Here is an 18,433-nt window from a genome sequence, read left to right as displayed (position 1 = left end):
TATCCCCGTTCTGTCAATTGACATTGTGTTAGTAGTTAGTTTAAACATTCAAATATTCAATGTAAAAGCACCATCCGTATGAGCCTGGACTGTCAGACTGGGAGACACTGGGCGGCCTGTAGCGACATCCACAGGACAACAAGAGAAACTCAGTAACTCATTTCTGTCCCAACAACAGCAACAGTTATCCTAATTTATTTTCCCCACATAACATTTCTATGATAAGCCATGTAATTATATGCCCAAAAAGAAATCTTTCTGTGTCTGTGTGGCGGTGGCAACCAATTCAGGGTGTACACCGCCAAATGCCCGCTGCCAGCTGGGATGGGCACGGATAAAGCGGTTATAGAAAATGATGGATTGCTTTAATAGGAGTCAAAGTGTGCATGCGCTGTAAGTGAGGCAAAGGGATGTGACTGGATTGTGCCACATGTATGGACAGTTCTCACAGCAAATGTCGTACTTGAACCTTCCGTACTACGCATGTGCGAGCCTTGGCGTTAAGGTGAGAATTACCCATCAGTCAGTTCTAACACATGACCGACACATACAGGTGGAACGCATCGGGCAACCTGCACGGATTGGGTACACTACCTACTAACAGCTGCTCCTGAGATTAACAACTGGACTCCACATCCCATAATGCCTTCAGCACGAAGTCCACCTGTTGTGGTTGTGCTGCCTTCAAGGCATATGGGAATAAGTGAACTTCATAATGTTGGACAATATCATATCATCGTATCACACCTCCCTGCACCCTAATACACTTTTTTTTTTTTTTTATCTCATACACTTTTTTTCCTGGGAAGATAAAGGTAACATTGGACCACAGGCCAAAAGCATGTATTGTATTGTTGAATGTAAAATGCTTCCCTTAGTTAACTGATTTCCTGTCAATCTGTGTTCAGATAATAACAAATAGTAAATCACAATTCAAAAAGCATTTAACCTCACAGAAAGGAATAGTAGCCTATAAACTATTTTTTATTTATTTATTTACTGAAACATACGACAGGGCGAATTGAAACATATGGCAGGTGGGCCCCACTTTGAGCAGCCCTGCTCTAGTGTCTAGCTCTATCTATTTAGCGTGAAACTGTGAAACTGGATTGCATAATAAGGAATAATGAACGGAAAATAAACTAATTTTTAAATAGAGATTTAACAGCTCTATGTTTTTCCATGTTTAAATTCAATAAATGTTGAATTCCCCTGGGTTCACTGGAACAGCCTAACCTATACATTTATAAAAATATGTTAATTTCCCCTGTTTGGAACTAACAAAGGGTGATCCTATCTTATCTTATAATTTATATCACCTTATCTTAAGTAGAGGCCCTAATGACAAATTTTGGTTTTGGATTTTATATTGGAAAACACTTAAGAATTATCATTATTATTAATTTACTCCTCATGAATTGAACTTTCATTTTGAAGAGGAAGGTTGTGTCATGTTTCCTTACAAATCACTTCAGCATGTGAACATTATTTCGGTCGTAATGTGTAAGAAGTCTCTATTCTCTACCCTCCTGATAGGCCTTTGAACGCACCACCCCTGGGGGTGTGAATCCAGTGCCCCGCTGACTGGAAGCAGTAGGCTAAATCATGGGACAGCGGTCCGAGCAGTGAGCCAGCCGGGCTGAGGACAGGGACAAAGCTTCGGCAGCTCGATTCGTATCTGACTGCACGTCACGACCAACAGCGCTGTCCTCTCTCTCCGTCACCGTCGACAGCGTGCGGGGTTTTGGTGGCGTTGAGCGGCGACATCGGGCTGACTCGGGTTCAGCCCATGCAGGAGGATGGAGATAGAGAAGAGGACGAATGGGTTCGACTACCCGGAGAGAAACAACGCCAAGTCCGTTAACGGTAGGCAAACACGAGCCGTGTTCTCACACACTGTCACATCTAGCCACCGTGTAACCGGAAAACATCTTTCCTCACCTGCAAACATGAGAGCACAACTGCACTATTTGTGATTAGCCGCCCCTGTTGGAGCATCCATCACTGTCGCGGGAGCATTTTACACGCACTGACACCAGTCCGCACGCGTGTCCAGCCTGGTGGCTACGTACTTGCTAATACCTGCAGTTGGAAATAACACAGAAAAGAAAAGTACAGGAATGCAGTAGGTGTGTTTGTCCTTATTTGTCATCTGCTGAAAAGAGCTTCAGGTTTTAATAAGTGGCCTGTGAACTGAAGTGAAGGCCTGGTTGACTTTCGTTCATTTTCTTGTTTTGTATCAATGGGAATGACAAAATTGTCTTATTATTACTGTGTGTTTGCCTGCTTCTGGAGCCGTGTGTGTGTGTGTGTGTGATAACTGGAGTTGGGCTTGCTGGGAACAGAGGTCGGAATGTTTTTATTTGGAGGTGGTTAGTCAGGCTCGGGGAGATCGTAAAAGGTGAACTTTTGAACTTGGAGAACGCCCTGAAGCCATTAGCTTTTTAAGTCTCCAAAAATCCGGCGTTGTGAGCGCTGCGCGGTGTAGGAAGCATTGAAAGGAAGGAGAGAGGAAGGAAAAGCGTCAAAGAGACGAGATGTGTTCACAGGTTTCTGGATTGTGATTAATGTGCACTGCGTTCATCTCGCAGCTTTTACACGACACTCACTTTGCCTGCTTACTTACATGAAGATCATAGTGGAGGGGGGAAAAAAAGTCCCTCCACAGCTCATTCACTTTCCTAATTTATTGTTTCTTCATATGTTCCATGTTGAGCAGTTGCAGGCCCCAGCTAAGCCCCACAATGCCTTGCAGCAATGTCCGTCCCAGGCGCCAGTCCCGTATCGTGCCCCCAAGCGGGTGACTGAAGATTTATTGACATTTCCAAGATTAAAATTCCTTTAACTCGGCCTGGTCTGAAACACACTTACTGTGACCTGCGTGGACGTTGACATGGACTGTGTTTTCTGATTGTCACATCTGTGTGTGTCGTTTGATTGTAGAATAACAGTGGAGTGAGCACAGTTCTAAAGGAGACTTTGGTGGATTTATCATGTCCCGGAAAGTTTTCTCGGCTCTGTCAAGTCCATCCAACATTCTAAAAATTAAAAAGAGAAAAAGATCGTGTGTAAATACATTTAAAGCATTTTCAAAGCATTCATTTTAACAAATGAATCTATACATCAAAAGCTTATTTTTAGGCATGGTATCATTTAGTACTTAAACAAATTGCTGTTTAATTTCTGATTAAGTATATAATTTAAAGTCATTTAAGAAGTGAAAAGCCTTAAAGGTTCTCAGCTGTGATGATTTGCTTGCCTTTCTTTTTGAATACTTTTGGACTGTTGGTTCAACATACCGTGTTGAGTTTTAGGACATTTTTTTTCTGACATTTTATGAACAAAATTAATCAGTTTCTCAACAACAATCAATAGATTAATCAATGATGAAGATGTGTTTTATTTGAAGCTTAAATAAACAGTTGGATTTAAGATTTAATTATTTCTGTAATGCAATGTCTTTCCTTTTGTCAGGGCAGAATGTAAAAATATATATATAAAAAAAGTAAAAATACAGAAACAAACCCCAAAAGAATCAACAAATAAATACAGACACTTAATGGAATAAACTAAAGGCGAGCGTGTTTAGAAAATATTTTATCAGCTCTTGATGAGAGTTTCATGTTGACATAACCAATTTGAGTAACTTTCAGTTTCCACTAAAGGAAACACATTGTATACAGTGTTCCTAATGTTACACAAAATAACACAGTTTTTCAGTATTTTCTAAATGATAAAGTATCCAGTATAATAATTCAAGGTGGTCCCTTTTTAAATAATGTAGTGATGAATCAACGAACCACAGTACAATTATTAAATAAGTAACTGATTAAGCACTCAAGTCGATTTTCTAACCAACAGGCCGAACAGCTGGCTGTTCAGTTGTGGTGATTTGTCTCAGATGGCAGCAAACTGTGATGTCTTTGGTGTGAAATAAAATAAATAAAACAACAATGTACTGATGTCACCATGTGGTCAGGGAAACTCTAATTGACCCGTGATTCTTACATTTTGAAGACCAAATCCTGATTCAATAAATTTCCAATTAAAATTGGCAGAGCTGCTTTATTTAACACATTTCAAACACATTGGAAATTCAGAGTTCTTCACATATCATACATATGAATCTAATCGGCAGATAAATTAATAAAGGTATAATTTTGAGATCGAAAAAAAGACAGGTGTTGCAGATGTTAGGGTCCTGCCGTTAAGCCATCTCTAACCAGAGTGAGTGTTGACTATCTGAGCCTCTATCGCTTCTATCACTGCATATTGTTACACTGAAAACAAAGCCCTGCTTCCAGCTAACGCTTCTCCACATAACCACATTTGAAGAGCAAACTCAATTTCCATTGATCTTCGAATTGACTCGGAATTTGTTTGTCCACCCCTCCTGCTCTCCGCTCGGTGAAGTAGGCTTGTTTTAATGTAATTGAACTCGGTGGAACAGAAAGGAGGAGGAAGACAGGTTGGCCGGAGGGGTTAAGTATTTGTGTGCTTCCATTCTAGGGCCTCAGGGGTTTGCAGGCTGGCACGGCAGGGCAGCTAAGCTGAAAGAAAGTGCTTTGTCAGCCCCTGCTCTGGCTCGGGGGTCTGTCCTGTCCCTCGAGGCAGGCAGGGTGAAGGGGACGGCTGGCAGTGGGTGGAGCAGGGACAGGATGCGAAACCCCCTGCTGTGGTACTTGAATGACGAGGCAGGAGGAGTACAGTAGAGGAGGAGGGGCTGCTGGTGGTGGTGGTGCTAGGTGGAGGGAGAAGGGGTCGGGGGTGGGGGCCATGCAGGCAGATGTGATCCATCATGTTGTATTTTCTTCTCCTTCTTAAGTTGACTCCCTCTTGCTATCAGTAGATCTATGTCAACACCAGTACGGCCACAGGAGCTGCACCCCACTGCGTGTGTGTGTGTGTGTGTGTGTGTGTGTGTGTGGAACACAAGTAGATCAAATTAGAGTGAAGGGGTGGAACAAATCTGTTATGTAATTCTGTTCCAGCATTGTACATTAAGTATCATCTCAGTCGTCTCAGCTTTTTCTACAGTGAAGATGAAAACCATCGGAGCCGCACGCTGACAGTTAGTCCATGATTAATTAATATGCTGATTACTTTCTCAGTGAATAAGCTAGTCTGTGAAATGTCACAGAATATTTGTGATTTTTTTTTTTTAAAAAGAAAAAAACCAAAACAAAACGCTAATCAAAGTTTTGCACTTTGCCATGACTTGTTTCCTGTGACCTGACAGATATTCATGTAGTGTGACGCAAAGCAGAGAAGAGCAGGAAATCCTTACATGTGGAACCGATTTGCTAAATTGTTGCTAAGTATTTATTTATTTATTTATTTTTACCAGGTTTATCTATTGATTGACTAGTTGTTGCAGCTCTACAACAATCCGTCATTGAAATAAGATCATTCTTTATTTATTGTTTTTTTTTTTTCTTTGTCGAAAACGTACACATGCTTACAGAAACAAGCAGTCTCCTCTTGGAGGCTTGGAGTTTCAGTTTTAAATTTGACTTTGATTCTGTGTTTTGTGTAATTTAAGAGTTGAGATTCCTGTTTCAACTGAACTGAAGCTAGAGAAATGCATTTATTTTAAAGTCTGAAAGCTTCTGTCAGGATTCAGCCTGGCTTATTAGCATTTCAAACAGAGTAATTTATCTCACAGCACGCTCCAGAGCAGATGGTTTTACCATTTAAAGACTACACATTGATGGATGAAGGGATCTTAAAGAGTGTTATCAGAGTGAAACTCTGTATGTGGAGAGGACACATCAGGGAGGAAACAGTAACCTGCTATAAATTGGTTTTATTGAATTATTCAACACCAGTTAAAACACGCAAAAACAGATAATTCAGAATTGATATGATGAAATGAAAAATACTTTTTGATTTTCTTTTTTATATATATTAAAAAATGATTAAATATTATTAAATTAAATATTTCAATATATTAATATTGAAATATTTATTTCAGACAAACTAATTTTTCAAGGTAGTGATACACTGAAAGATATATAAATTTTTTTTTTCTCTGGACTCCTATTTGTATTTGTACATGTAGTGATTTTACAAGAAATGATTTGTTTTGTTTCCTCTTCTTGAAATATCACACACATTTTAGAAAACACATACGTAAAAATGCACACATGAATTTAACATAACACTGTTTTCACATATGAAATTTGTATTTCAAAATAAATTGCCCCTTTTACCTTTATAATGAAACATGTATTGTTTACATAGTTTTTATACAAAGGGGCATGATACTTCCTTATCTTTGCTCTTTTCTGATTTGGTTGGCCTGGTTATTTGCTGTATGACCAGTTCAAAACTATGGACTGAACTTTGTGCTGAATGGTCGGTTTGACGTCATTGGTTGCTGAAGCTGTTCTCGTGTCGACTGTGCAAATTAAAGTATGTTTTTGCTGCAAAATAAAAAAAAATGGTACCAGCGAGAGGACAAAATGACTTTGAAATTTCAATAGTAGACTTTCTCTACATGTCACTCATCTTCATAAAAGAACTAATGGGCTGATTAGAGAATTCTAAGCAACAAAGCATGCATTCAAAGACAAAAGAACACAATGTGTAAATCAGTGAATGGTGGGGACTGTGTTTGTGGAACGAGACCAGTATTGCTGAGGACGGTCCTCTGTCCTCTGTCTGAGAGGTGTAGTGGCTGAATGTCCTTCATCGTGATACTGCCGTTTCCAAGCAACCCACAGTGTGGTCAGAATGAAGTGGGTCACATGGTGATGCAACAGCAAGGGCACAGCACAACAGGTTCAGATCAGTCTCCTCCTCCCTTATCAGGGCAACCGTCAAACAGGCACATCGCACTGCAGTGTGACTCCACCTGACTCTTTGAACACCGTAAGAAATGTCAGTTTACCAATCACTCTACAATGGACAGTTATCTTAATTCAGGGTTCTCACAGGTCTTTCAAATCCTTGAAAGTCTGAGAATTTGAGGGGAAATAAAAAAATCAAGGCTTGTGCCAATACAATATTTGGATTTTGGAACTGATGCCAAAATAATACCTTACTCTGAGAAATAAAAGCATTGTCTATCAAGCCATTGCATGGTTTTTAAAAAAAATGGCAAAAAAAGGTTTGATCTGATATCTGAAAGTTGCAAGAAAGTATTGAGCATCAGTATCCTGGATTAGTTCTAAGAAATCTTTTTCATATCTTAAATGTTATTGTGTTTTTCCTTATTTTTTCAAGTTCTCAACAAGTCAGAGTTTCTTACTGTCATGGTGGAAAATATGAAGATGTGTGATGTAACATTTATATGAATAATCAGTAATTTAAAGTGGAAAACACAGATTTTCTCTTGACTGACAAAATAAATTCAATTCAATTCAATTTATTTATATAGCACCTTATACAATCAAAATTGTCTCTAGATGCTTTACAGAGACCCAGAGTCTGAACCCCCGAGCAAGCAGACAGTGGCAAGGAAAAACTCCCTTTTAACAGGAAGAAACCTTGAGCAGGACCCGGCTTGCAATGGAGAACTATCCTGCTGATAGTCGGCCGGGTGAAGGGGGGGAGAAGAGGTAGACAGGACAGAGAGGATGAAAGAGAGAGAGAGAAACATACATGCAATGAACATCATAAATTACAAGGACAAACATGACAGATTGTTATAATTAGAATTCTGGAGACTATATATTGCATGTATTTGTTTTTTAGCTGACATGTTGTTTAAGTTAGTTATAATGGCACTGCATAGAAGAACGACATGGGCAGATGTTGACAGTAGACATTGGGTTCTCAATATATATTAAATAAATATACTTAAATCAAGGCACAGAATGTCTTATAGCTGGTACTGTTATCATTTAATACTGTCAAATGAAAATATGATCATTGCGAGAACATTGCAAGTTTTTAAATCTATTTGCAGCTTCTGAGCCCGTGAATGACACTGGTATGTGATCAAAATGGACCTGGTGCCATGTAACCATGTAAGACCTGAAAGTCCAAATTCAGTGGTCAACTTCTAACAATATTTTCTGCAACTACCTTTCAGAACAAATCACTGATGATAGATTTTTAACGGTGTGTAGGTGCACAGTAGACAAATCATATTTGTTACCATCAGTAAATGGCCAGTTAAAGACCCACCTAATTTCGTACGGATAGGTCCACCATTAAGACAAGACAAGACAACTTTATTTGTAAAGCCCATTTTTATAAGCAATTTGTCTCATAGGGCTTTACAAGAAATGGCTCATGTTTATATCTTCAACTTAAAAAGCTTATGAAAAATCATTTAGCGGTTAAAAAATGTTTGTGTCAGTCCGAAAAATCCATATACTGCAGGTGACCTTTCCCTTCATTGTCTGTGCCGTTTATTTATTCACGTGGACAACTCCTCAGCTGTTGTTTTCTTGTTTTATTTACTTGGACTCTGTACTTTTAAGGGTACCAACTAAATGACAACGGTGTTGATGAGTACCGATTTACCAATCTGAGCCAAATTTCAGTACCTGAGAATGCACTTGGATTAGAGAGTAACTATGTTCCTGGAGAGCTAACCCATTACGGGGAAGACTTTAAGTGAGGTGCCGTCAATATCATCATGTAATTAGCTTTTTCACTGTCTTGGATGACATATTTGACTTTTGATACTTATGTCTCTACTCACCAAGCTGTTCTCATTTTTCATCAAATGAACTGATAACTGATTAAAATCTTGATATTTTTCCTTTCAGTTCCCTTTGATAGACTAAACTTGCTGTGCTTGCCTCGTGGACTTTTCCATCATCTCCTGGCACTGTCCTCATCCTCACACTTGAGGCTGTGCTTGTGGTTTTGTTGTTGTGTGGACTGCAATGGACACATGGGGGGAGGTGGCAGTGAGTGCTATGGGAACGGTGACCAGGGTCATTGGGATGTTGCTCTTGAAGCATTAATGGTCCACTCTCTGCTGACCTCCGTGTAACCCAGGAAAGTATTTACAGCCTCTACTTGATCCATGAGCTAGAGGCTGGGATGGCAGTGAGGCTGCTCTCTGAGATGTTTGCTTGCCTGATCCTGGCACAACCTGAGGCTCTAACAGCTGCTAATGAGCTGCAGCGGAGGATGGGGAAGGAAGTGTCATGCTGCCATAAACCATATCTTTCAGGGGAACAGATTACAGTAAGTATGGGGGACAGCTGGTACAGTGACACTGGCGATCTGTGAGGCGCGCTTTTGTCGAGCCTCTGTGATATTCAACACGTGGTGTAGCCAAAGGTCATAAATGTCTTCAGTTTGAGTTTGAATTTGGGTGGAGGATGAGTTTACAGGCAGCTGTAAAACACTGAACTTGGTATGTAGCGAAGGGATGGTTTTCCTGTGAAACTGCAGTGCTGGAGGATGCAGTTTTCGTGGGGGTTATAAATGCTAATTCCATCTCAGTGGGGAAAGCGGGGCTGTCCTGTTTGCAATCATACCAACTAGATGTCACTAATTTGGACATTAAAATTGGAGAAAATTCACTTCAGCTTCACTTCACAAGGTGATTTGTCTGACGTGTGGATGCAAAGGTCCCAAGAAAATTGGAAACTGTTGAAGGTGGTTGGTTGTTGAAGCACAGTCATCCCCACTGATTTCCCAACGATCACAAGCCACCAGAGTCATTTCACAGTCAACAGAGAAGACACACACAGAGCTGTGCGCATTGGCCCAGGAATCTGCTACACACTTACTGTTCTCATTACCTTAACACACAAACACAGTTATGAGCAAACATTCCGTGATTGCTCACTGGAGTTTACGTTTCTAATTACTGTCCACTTCAATTGTGAAAACACTAAACGGCAGAGTGTGTGTATGACTGCTTCAGCAAACAGGTTTTCCATTTATGTTAAACTAAATAGACAAAAAATGTTCATCACATTTGTCCAGAGCTGTAGGTGGTGTCTTTTTTTTGTTTTTATTTATTTATTTTTTTTGCCCGATCAGCGGTCCAAAACACAAAGATATTTGCATCACAATGATATAAAATAAAGTAACAAATCCTCACAGTGTTTTCTGATGATGTTTTTGATTATTGATTTTCTGCATAGTCTCAGCATAAATGCATATACACAAATTCAGTGTAGTATTTTGTACGGTTAAAAAAAAAAAAATCTAATGAATTTAAATATTTCAACTTTCAGTTTAAAGCACACAATTTCTGCTGCTGATTGACGCCAACAGAAGTGGAAGAGCTTCTCACACTGTCTATGAATAAAAGAAGAAATGTTTATAAGCCATACTTAAGTACATTTAAAAATGATCTATAGTTATCCCACAGATAAGCTATAATACAGTTCAAGGGGACCAGAGTTGTTACCTGCCACTATACAGCAACTTAGTTTCAGTAGAGGTGGGTCAGTTTTGAACCACAATTTTATGTCAGTGTTTTACTCTGAGGTGCCCATTTCAGATATGTTCTGGTAGTCTGAGCAAAGATTAACGAGAAGTGAGATGCGTCTGAATGTAAGGAACACGTTTGTTTTCTCTTCGGTTGGTTTTGTAAGATGATTATTATCAGATGGCTGCTATGGTCCTGAGTTTGCACAGTGCAGTACGCTTGCCAGCTCTGTGAGGTAGTAAAACTCTGACCCCTGGTATGATGAAAGGGAAGTTGCTCCTTTGAGCGTGTCAAGTAGTGGTGACGGAGCCCCCACCCCTCTGACCACAGTGTGACCCTCAGCCCGGCCGCCCGCAAGGATTAGCACAGATAAAGACGTACATTCATTAGTTTAACATAACATACACTGATGACTGTGCTGTGGAAAGTCTCAGAGGCTATTAGAAGTGGTCCTCATCCCATTGTTTGATCTGAAAGGCTGCATAAGGGCAACACAGTGGCTTTAACTTAAAAGAAGTGTTAACCTTAAATGGGGAATCAGTTCAACTCAAATATCCTTAGCAAGTATGCTTTAAAGAAGGGGAGCACATTATTTTATGGATAGTTAGCCTGTCTGGAAAAATTACACCTCCAAACACACATTGTTCATTTCCTGCATTTAAAACTACTAATTGTTGGTTTCATTTCTGTGTGTGTGTGTGTGTGTGTGTGTGAGTGATCACATGTATGGATCAGTCAAGAACGTGTTAATCGTTGAGGTTCATGACGTTGGTAGGTGTTTCTTTTGTCTTTGTCAGAGCCAGTGTAGCTCAGTACCTAACTCAGATATGAGAAAAACGTTAATCTTAACATGTATGTGTTATGATGGAACCAGTCGACATGAAAAGCTTAAATTATATTTAGACCAAAGTATATGTCATGTAAAAAGCTGGTAAAGTTGCAAAAGTTTTATCTTTTGTTAAATCTCTCCTTAAAGACTGAAAAATAAAGTGACCATACAAAATGCTGTTAATGTCGGGTTTCATGTCTTCCTGTTGAAGTCATGAAAATGATACATCTCTTCATTTGATGAAAATGTTTTTTTTCCTAGCTTTACTGGCATTACAAAGATCTTTAAAAAGCGTAAAACTCTTCTTACTCATACATGGGAATATCGTCCCTCAGTCACAGCAACAACCGAATCCGAAAGCCAGCCTCTGCCGGTCGAAATTTGAACCCATGAGCTCTGTGAACTTGAGTGTCGCTGCGAGGCAGTGCTATGGGGCTGTGTGCTTTGTCAACCTGAAACAGCGGGGAGGACAGAGTAGACATTGTGCTGCGCTGTGTTACACACTGGGGTCAAGGGTCGGATGTTAGAGGTCAAAGGGATGACCGCGGAGCAGCCTGTGAAGCACTTGAGTTCCTTCACAATCTGTCATATGCAATATCCACCACGAAGCATTGAGAGGCTGTCAGCTAAAGCCAGACTGCTAATCAGGACCCGGTCTTTTGTTATGTGGAAGAGATGTCCAGAGTGTTTGGTTTAGGGTTTACCTGTGGTATAAGGTAGCAGTCTCCTCAAGCCCCTTTTACACAGCCTGTTCAAAGCTGGATCACTGCACCCTTACTCCTTTTGCCATTCTGTATGAATGCTACAAACAGGGAATGAGGGGGCGTTGTTGTTCTGCTTCTGCAGTGAAGCTGAATCAACCGCTTTGTTAAAAGGGTGAGACGTAAGGATGGAAGCCATACTTGACACCAACACCTCTTTTGATTCTGGAATCCCAGCATGCTATCTAAAATTACACACTGGGGCAAAAATGATTCTGTTGGTGGGAAAAAAAAAAGAAAAAAACAAAAAGGCAAAGGCTATGTAATGAAGGGTCTTCTTTATGGTGGTATTGCGGGATCTCTGCGTAAAAGGGGCTTCAGATTCAGAAGGCCATTCACACCCAGTGGAAACAACATTGACCTACCGTAAAGGAACAATAAGGCTTTAATAGCAGCTAGCTAGATAGAGTGATCCGGCAGCATCAGCGGCCCTAGTCAGACCAGGTGGTCGCATAACAGTGGCAACTTCTCCCCTCTCCACTTGATTATAACCCCATCTGCTCCTTCAAGGCTGTCTGAGGCAAACTGAAACTTCTTACTGTCATACTTGGGTGTCGCTGCTGGGGGGGTGGGGTTGGGGTGGATTGAGTGGTGCCCAAGGGGTAAAGAGCCCTCTCTGCTCTGACCTCTCAGCAAGCACACGATTCATTCTGTAGCACCGCAGAGTGAAAACAATGATCTATCTGTGGCTGGTACTTCCTCTCATCCATCTTACAGTTAGGAGGGGTGATTGATTGACTGATTGATTGACTGATTGATTGATTGATTGGTTGATTGATTACCTACAACTGTATTGCTCAAGTGTAATCTTATTAAACATTCCCCGTTTTTGCTGTCTTCACTGTATCAGTCAGACACTAGCTGCTTACATATACAGGAAATTTAGTGATAAACTGCACGGGATGTCATTGTATGAAGTTGCAGGTAGAGCTCTTTGTAAGCTCAGCCAGTGTTGGCAGGTTGGTTTGAACTTCTTTTAGTCCAATAGTTAAAATCTGTCCAAATATAAATTTGTAAACAACAGGAACAGTCATCACAAATAGCAAAGGTAACATTTAAATCTCATTTAATGAAGTAATCAATACTTTTCATGCAAAAACAAAATGGCATTCTGTAAATATTTAAAATTAAGGTTGTGATAAGTAAAACCATAAAACATTTACTAAAACCTCAAAAGGGCAAATTTTATCGAATTGAATCAAATTGGATTTTTATTTACCTGAGTACCATACAGAAGGCCCATAATGAATGTGCAGCTCTGCCATGCAGTGCCTTGCAGAGCCAGTGAATAAGAAGGTTAAAGAAATAGTTAATTCTTTTCTCTCTGACCGAGCAGTGGCAGCGAGTAAAGAGGGACAGAATACCCAGTTAATGGGTTTATTCATGGTAACAAGGAGACTCAATGGGAGCATCAGAGGCTGAAAGGAACAGCGTAATCTCAGCAAGTCTTCGATGGCGGCATGGCCGAGAGCCAGGTTACTTTGTCTGTCCTGGGTGGTTTTAGGAGCCAGCCCCGCAGTGTGACATGTGATCGATGGTAACTGTGTGGTTTGTAGTCTTGAGATAAGAGCAGAGCTGGCCCAGGCTGGGGCTGGCAGGTAGAGGCCAACCTGCTCAGATAACATGCTGGCGTTGCCCTCCGCTGGCCATGCGGAACCCCAGCCATCTGGGACAGAAGAGCAGGGACAGTGATGGACTGATATAGGGGCTGTGTGTGTATGCAGAGAGGGATTCCTGGGCAGAGCTAACAGCTTCAGATTGAAGATTTCAGAGGGTGGTGGACACTGTGGCCTCATGCACCAACAGGTCCAGACATATGGCACGTTCTTGCGAGGAATGTGAATCCTGCTGTATTGTGATATACATTACAGTGTCAGCTGTGCCTACATAATGAACACAATGTTGTATCAAGACTCAAGCCAAAACTGAAGATAGGTTTATTTGAACCACGCTATAGCAAAAAGGTATTTTTGTTGTTTGTTACGTATTGTAAGGATTCAAGGATTCAAGGAGCTTTATTGTCATTTCACACATGTAGAGGTGGAACGAAATTAGTTTCCCCGGTCCCGGTATAAGCCCAATTTCCTAACAAAATATCTAATGCAAATAAATATAAACAAAGATATTTTGGTGGTCTTTCCAGTTCCTGTAATTTTTGTGTACGTTTTTTTTTTTGATGTTCATACCAGTAAAGTCACTTTACTACAGACAAAACCTGCTAAACTGGGGTAGATTCTTGAACTAGAGTGAACAAATTCAGTAAACTCAAATTCTTCCTTTTCACTGCATCATCAACTGAAAAGCAATTGCATAATTATGGAGTTATTTCTGAAGGGACAGTTCAACCCAAAATCAAAAATATGTAAATACCATCTAGATTGTTTTGGTGTAAGTTTTGGACATGTGAACTGTAGGGATGTCCGCCTTCTATATAATAATATAATAGAAGTAGCTGAAACTTGTGGTGAAACTTGTGCTTTCATTTTTGAGTAATATGGAGATTTTTTTTTTTTCATCTATTGTTTTTGTTTTTTAAACATTGCTCATCACGGAGTCCAAGGATTGGCTTATTACAGGCCTGAGACAGCCACACATTGTATGGTTTGTTTTTACTGCCAGATATAATGCCAATTATTGATGTATTTCCTTTGTGAAAGCACACATGATATTCACTGATGATGTCAAGATATTTATGTTTATATGTTTACTATCATATATGACAAAGAAAAGCATAAAAACACTCAAGAACTCTGAGGAAGCTGGAACTATAGTGTCTTTGGCACTTTTGTTCGAAAACTAGCTGAGCATCGATTATCAAAACACTTTCTACTGAGACTTAAACTGAGACTGATGTTTCAGTTCTAGACCCAAGTAGGGCTGTAGTTATTGTTTTTTTTAGTGGATGAGTATTCTTATTACTATGATTAATTAAAAAATACTTTTGCTCTATTATAAAGCAATACTAAATACACAAAAGCAAAATAATAATGTCTTTTGCAGTGAGTAACAAACCCTGGACTGGTCACCAGTTAGTGGCAGGGGCAACACACAAACATAGACAACCGCACACTCTCACACTCACACATAGGGGCAATGTAGAGTAGCCAATCATGTTTTTGGTATTGTGGGAGGAAGCCGGAGTACCCGGAGAAAACCCACGCAGGCACAGGGAGAACATGCAAACTCCACATAGAAGGGCCCAGACCGGGATTCGAACCTGGAACCCTCTTGCTATGAGGCAACAGTGCTAAACACTGCATCACCGTGCCGCCCCTAAACTAAAATATTTATATCAATATTCACTTATTTAAGTAAAAGGTCAGTTTGGTCTGAACAAAGGCCATCCAATTACTTTAATTTTATATAATTTAATAATAATTTCATTATTATTGTTATTGTTATAATAATAGAATCAGAATCTGATTAGATGAACCAGAGTCATGGAGTTAATGCTTCAAAGTTCACATAGATTTCTCAGAATGTGCTTCAGTGGTTAAATCGCACAATTAAAGAAAGGTATGCATTCACTTGCTTACACTTGTAAATGGTCTTTTTCCATTCAGTCTGTTTGTAAGAGCTCACAGCTGCCTGTGCTGAAGGCCTGATACAGTACTGGGTCAATTGTGGTAAATGCCATATTGAACATGCATAGCATGTCTCCATCCACAAGGAGAGAGACAGAGGGGACAAGAGGAGGTATGTTATTTTGATGGAGAGCTGATTGTGCCAGAGGTTGTGGAGGTTTTAGAGGTGAAAGGTTAAAGATGCAGCCTTTCTTTGTCAACACACAATGGGCCACAGCAAAGCAGGCTCCGGCTGTATTGGCTGCTGCTGGAAGCCTTCCCAGCCTCGGGCTATAATGGTCAATAAACCGTCATGAGGATTAGCAACAGAGACCACACACTGGAGAGCTCCATTCTTCTCTAGGCTGGTCCATTCTTAGTGAACACTGCAGCCTTGGAGTATAGTTAAATCCTGATCCCAGAAGTGCCATGATTAACAGTTAACCAGGAAGCAGCAGAGAGAAAGCAGCAAAATTATGTGCATGAGGAACAACTGACCTCACAGTGTGCCCTTGTACACACATTAACCCTCTGTTATACTTAATCATGCTGTCCAGAAAAAGATTAGTGAAACAGTATAATATTATAACCAGTAGTGAGTTTGAATAAATGGCCAATATTTTGTATCAGAATATATTTAATTCCAATCGTGGTTATCAATACAAATTCTCAATTTTCTGCCTTGCAGACTATACGCTGCGAAAAATCACACACAAAATAGGTTTTTATGAACTTCTCTTCTCTCATTATCAGAAATTATAAACATTAGTTCTTCAAAACTTGAAGTCTTTGACTTGAGTTGGATGACTGTGCTGTGCAGAGCTCCGTCAACTCACTGAATTAAGTATCTAAAGAAACACGATCAGCATATCAACCGATTTGTCTGGAATATTTTCAGTTGATATGAGTAAACAGTTGTTGAGGGAGCTCAGTATCAATTTTACTGAACCAGTTAACAAATGGATTTACAACTTAACAATATTATATTAAAAGCTGGGGATGGTAAAGTTGGAGAAGCAAGAGTAGCTCGATCTTGAAAGTATCCATTCATCCACCACCCCCATTTGGATCAAATGAAATGACTGGATGGCCTTCTTACAGGCCTGAGACAGCCATGAATTGTACAATTTGTTTTTACTGGCAAATATAATCCAATTACTGATTTATTTCCTTTTCAAAATAGAAGCCCACGTGATATTCACTATCATGAATTCCATATATTTTTGGTCTTTACAGGTAGTCTTCATACTATATGGAATTAAATGGAAAATGTGACTGCCTGGAAGATAGGAGAAAATATTTTAACATTTAAGGGATCAGTTCAACACAATGGCAGAAAAAAAATGGGACTCAATTGGCATTTATTTGTCTAGACACTTCCACTGAAAATCCCAAAAAATCCACTGGAAACTATTCAGTTATGTCTGAGGATTTTCCATAGTTACAGGGACATTGTTGAATTTTTTAAATCCCTCAGTCAGGATACTCCTTTGGCCCAAACTGATATATCTCAATAACTTATGGACGGAATTCCATGAAAATTACCTACATTTGTTGTCCCCAGAAGATGAATTCTTATGACTTCGGGTATCCCCTGATTTTTTTTTTTTTTTTCCTTTAGCGTCTTGATTGCGGTCATCTTTGTTTTAATTTGTCAAATATTGTAATGACCACATATCTGCAAAATTAATGATATATCTTAAGCTGTCGTTTTTGCTTAATACTAATTAAAACTAAGATACATGCTAAAATGCTAAACTAAGATGGTGAACATACATACTGCTGATAAAGTATGAACATGGTTTCTGTCTGTAAATACATTTATGTTTTCAGTGTCGTGCTTGTAAAATTATTTAATTGTATTATTTAAGCCATGGCCAAGAAGAAAATCTCAGCGCTTTAACAGGTTTACCACACGGATAGGCTTCGCACACAGAAGGCTAACTAGCAAAAACCCAGATGTTAAATCACATGAAGCCTGCAAGCACACAATTAACGCACTTGCAAAAGATTGCAGGTAGAAAATGTTATTTTCAAGCACACCCTTTTGAATGATGTAATATTTTATTTTATATTATACATTTGAGTCCATTTGACATGGTCTCACACCATATAATAACAACATCACGTGATGCACAGGGGCCCAAAAAGACGTTTCCTCATATGCGTACATTGGGTAAGAAGCAGCTATAAAATGGTCGGTATATATTTTTGAATACCACAACCCCTATATAATGACTTGTCTCAATATCAGAATTTGATTCAATTTAGGAGGGATAAACCAGAAGTTTGGCCAGTCACGAGTGTGCATGCTCTCTGGCCCCCAGAAAATCTCAGTAGTTTTCTACCCGGGAAGTCAAACATTTTTGGCTTCATGTGCCGCTGAGCAACTTTCATAGTAATGAACAGGGCCCCACCTTGCATGCTTTTTCCAGATTTTCCCTCAGTAGATCTGTGGTTAACGCTGTGCCTGTAATCCACTGAGTGTATATAACGATGGACGACACGACAGCTCCTCTCCAAGTCAGTGCTGTGTGCATGTTAACATTTAGCACACAGGTATAGTCTAGACAGTGTTGCTATAGACCCTGAGTCTTGCACAAATGAAATTATGTTCACCTCCATGTTGGTTGAAGGCATACATACATAACTTATGGTATGGGATAGAAAAGAGTTTTTTTTTTTTTTTTGTGTAATTTAGGTGAACAGACCCCTAAAAAGGTGCACTGTGCTTTGAAAACGGTTTACCAGTAATGTCAAGTAAATGCATTTAAACTCATTAAACAAAAGCATGCTCCTCTAAATTGGTATTGTGTCAGTTAAGCAGTTTTATGACAAAATGCATACAAATATACAATATAAATATCAGTTAGCTGAAATTACTGGCTCAAAATTACAGATTAAATAGCATTTTGACTCTAGATCTGTG

General features: G+C 39.6%; 1 protein-coding gene across 1 annotated transcript in view; it reads left to right on the top strand.

The window, feature by feature from the left end:
* Window positions 1-1,507: 1,507 nt before the first annotated feature.
* The window catches only part of LOC124057604 (nuclear receptor subfamily 6 group A member 1-A-like), an 80,815-nt gene continuing 63,889 nt past the window's right edge, over window positions 1,508-18,433 (top strand). The window contains exon 1 of the mRNA XM_046386015.1: window positions 1,508-1,866. Coding sequence (XP_046241971.1) covers window positions 1,800-1,866 — 67 coding nt within the window. The 5' untranslated portion in view covers window positions 1,508-1,799. The remainder of the gene's footprint in view (window positions 1,867-18,433) is intronic.

The sequence above is a fragment of the Scatophagus argus genome, chromosome 4 (assembly GCF_020382885.2).
Source record: "Scatophagus argus isolate fScaArg1 chromosome 4, fScaArg1.pri, whole genome shotgun sequence".
NCBI lineage: Eukaryota > Metazoa > Chordata > Actinopteri > Scatophagidae > Scatophagus > Scatophagus argus.
Note: the sequence above shows the minus strand (reverse complement) of the source record. Positions and strands in the feature narration are given on the sequence as shown.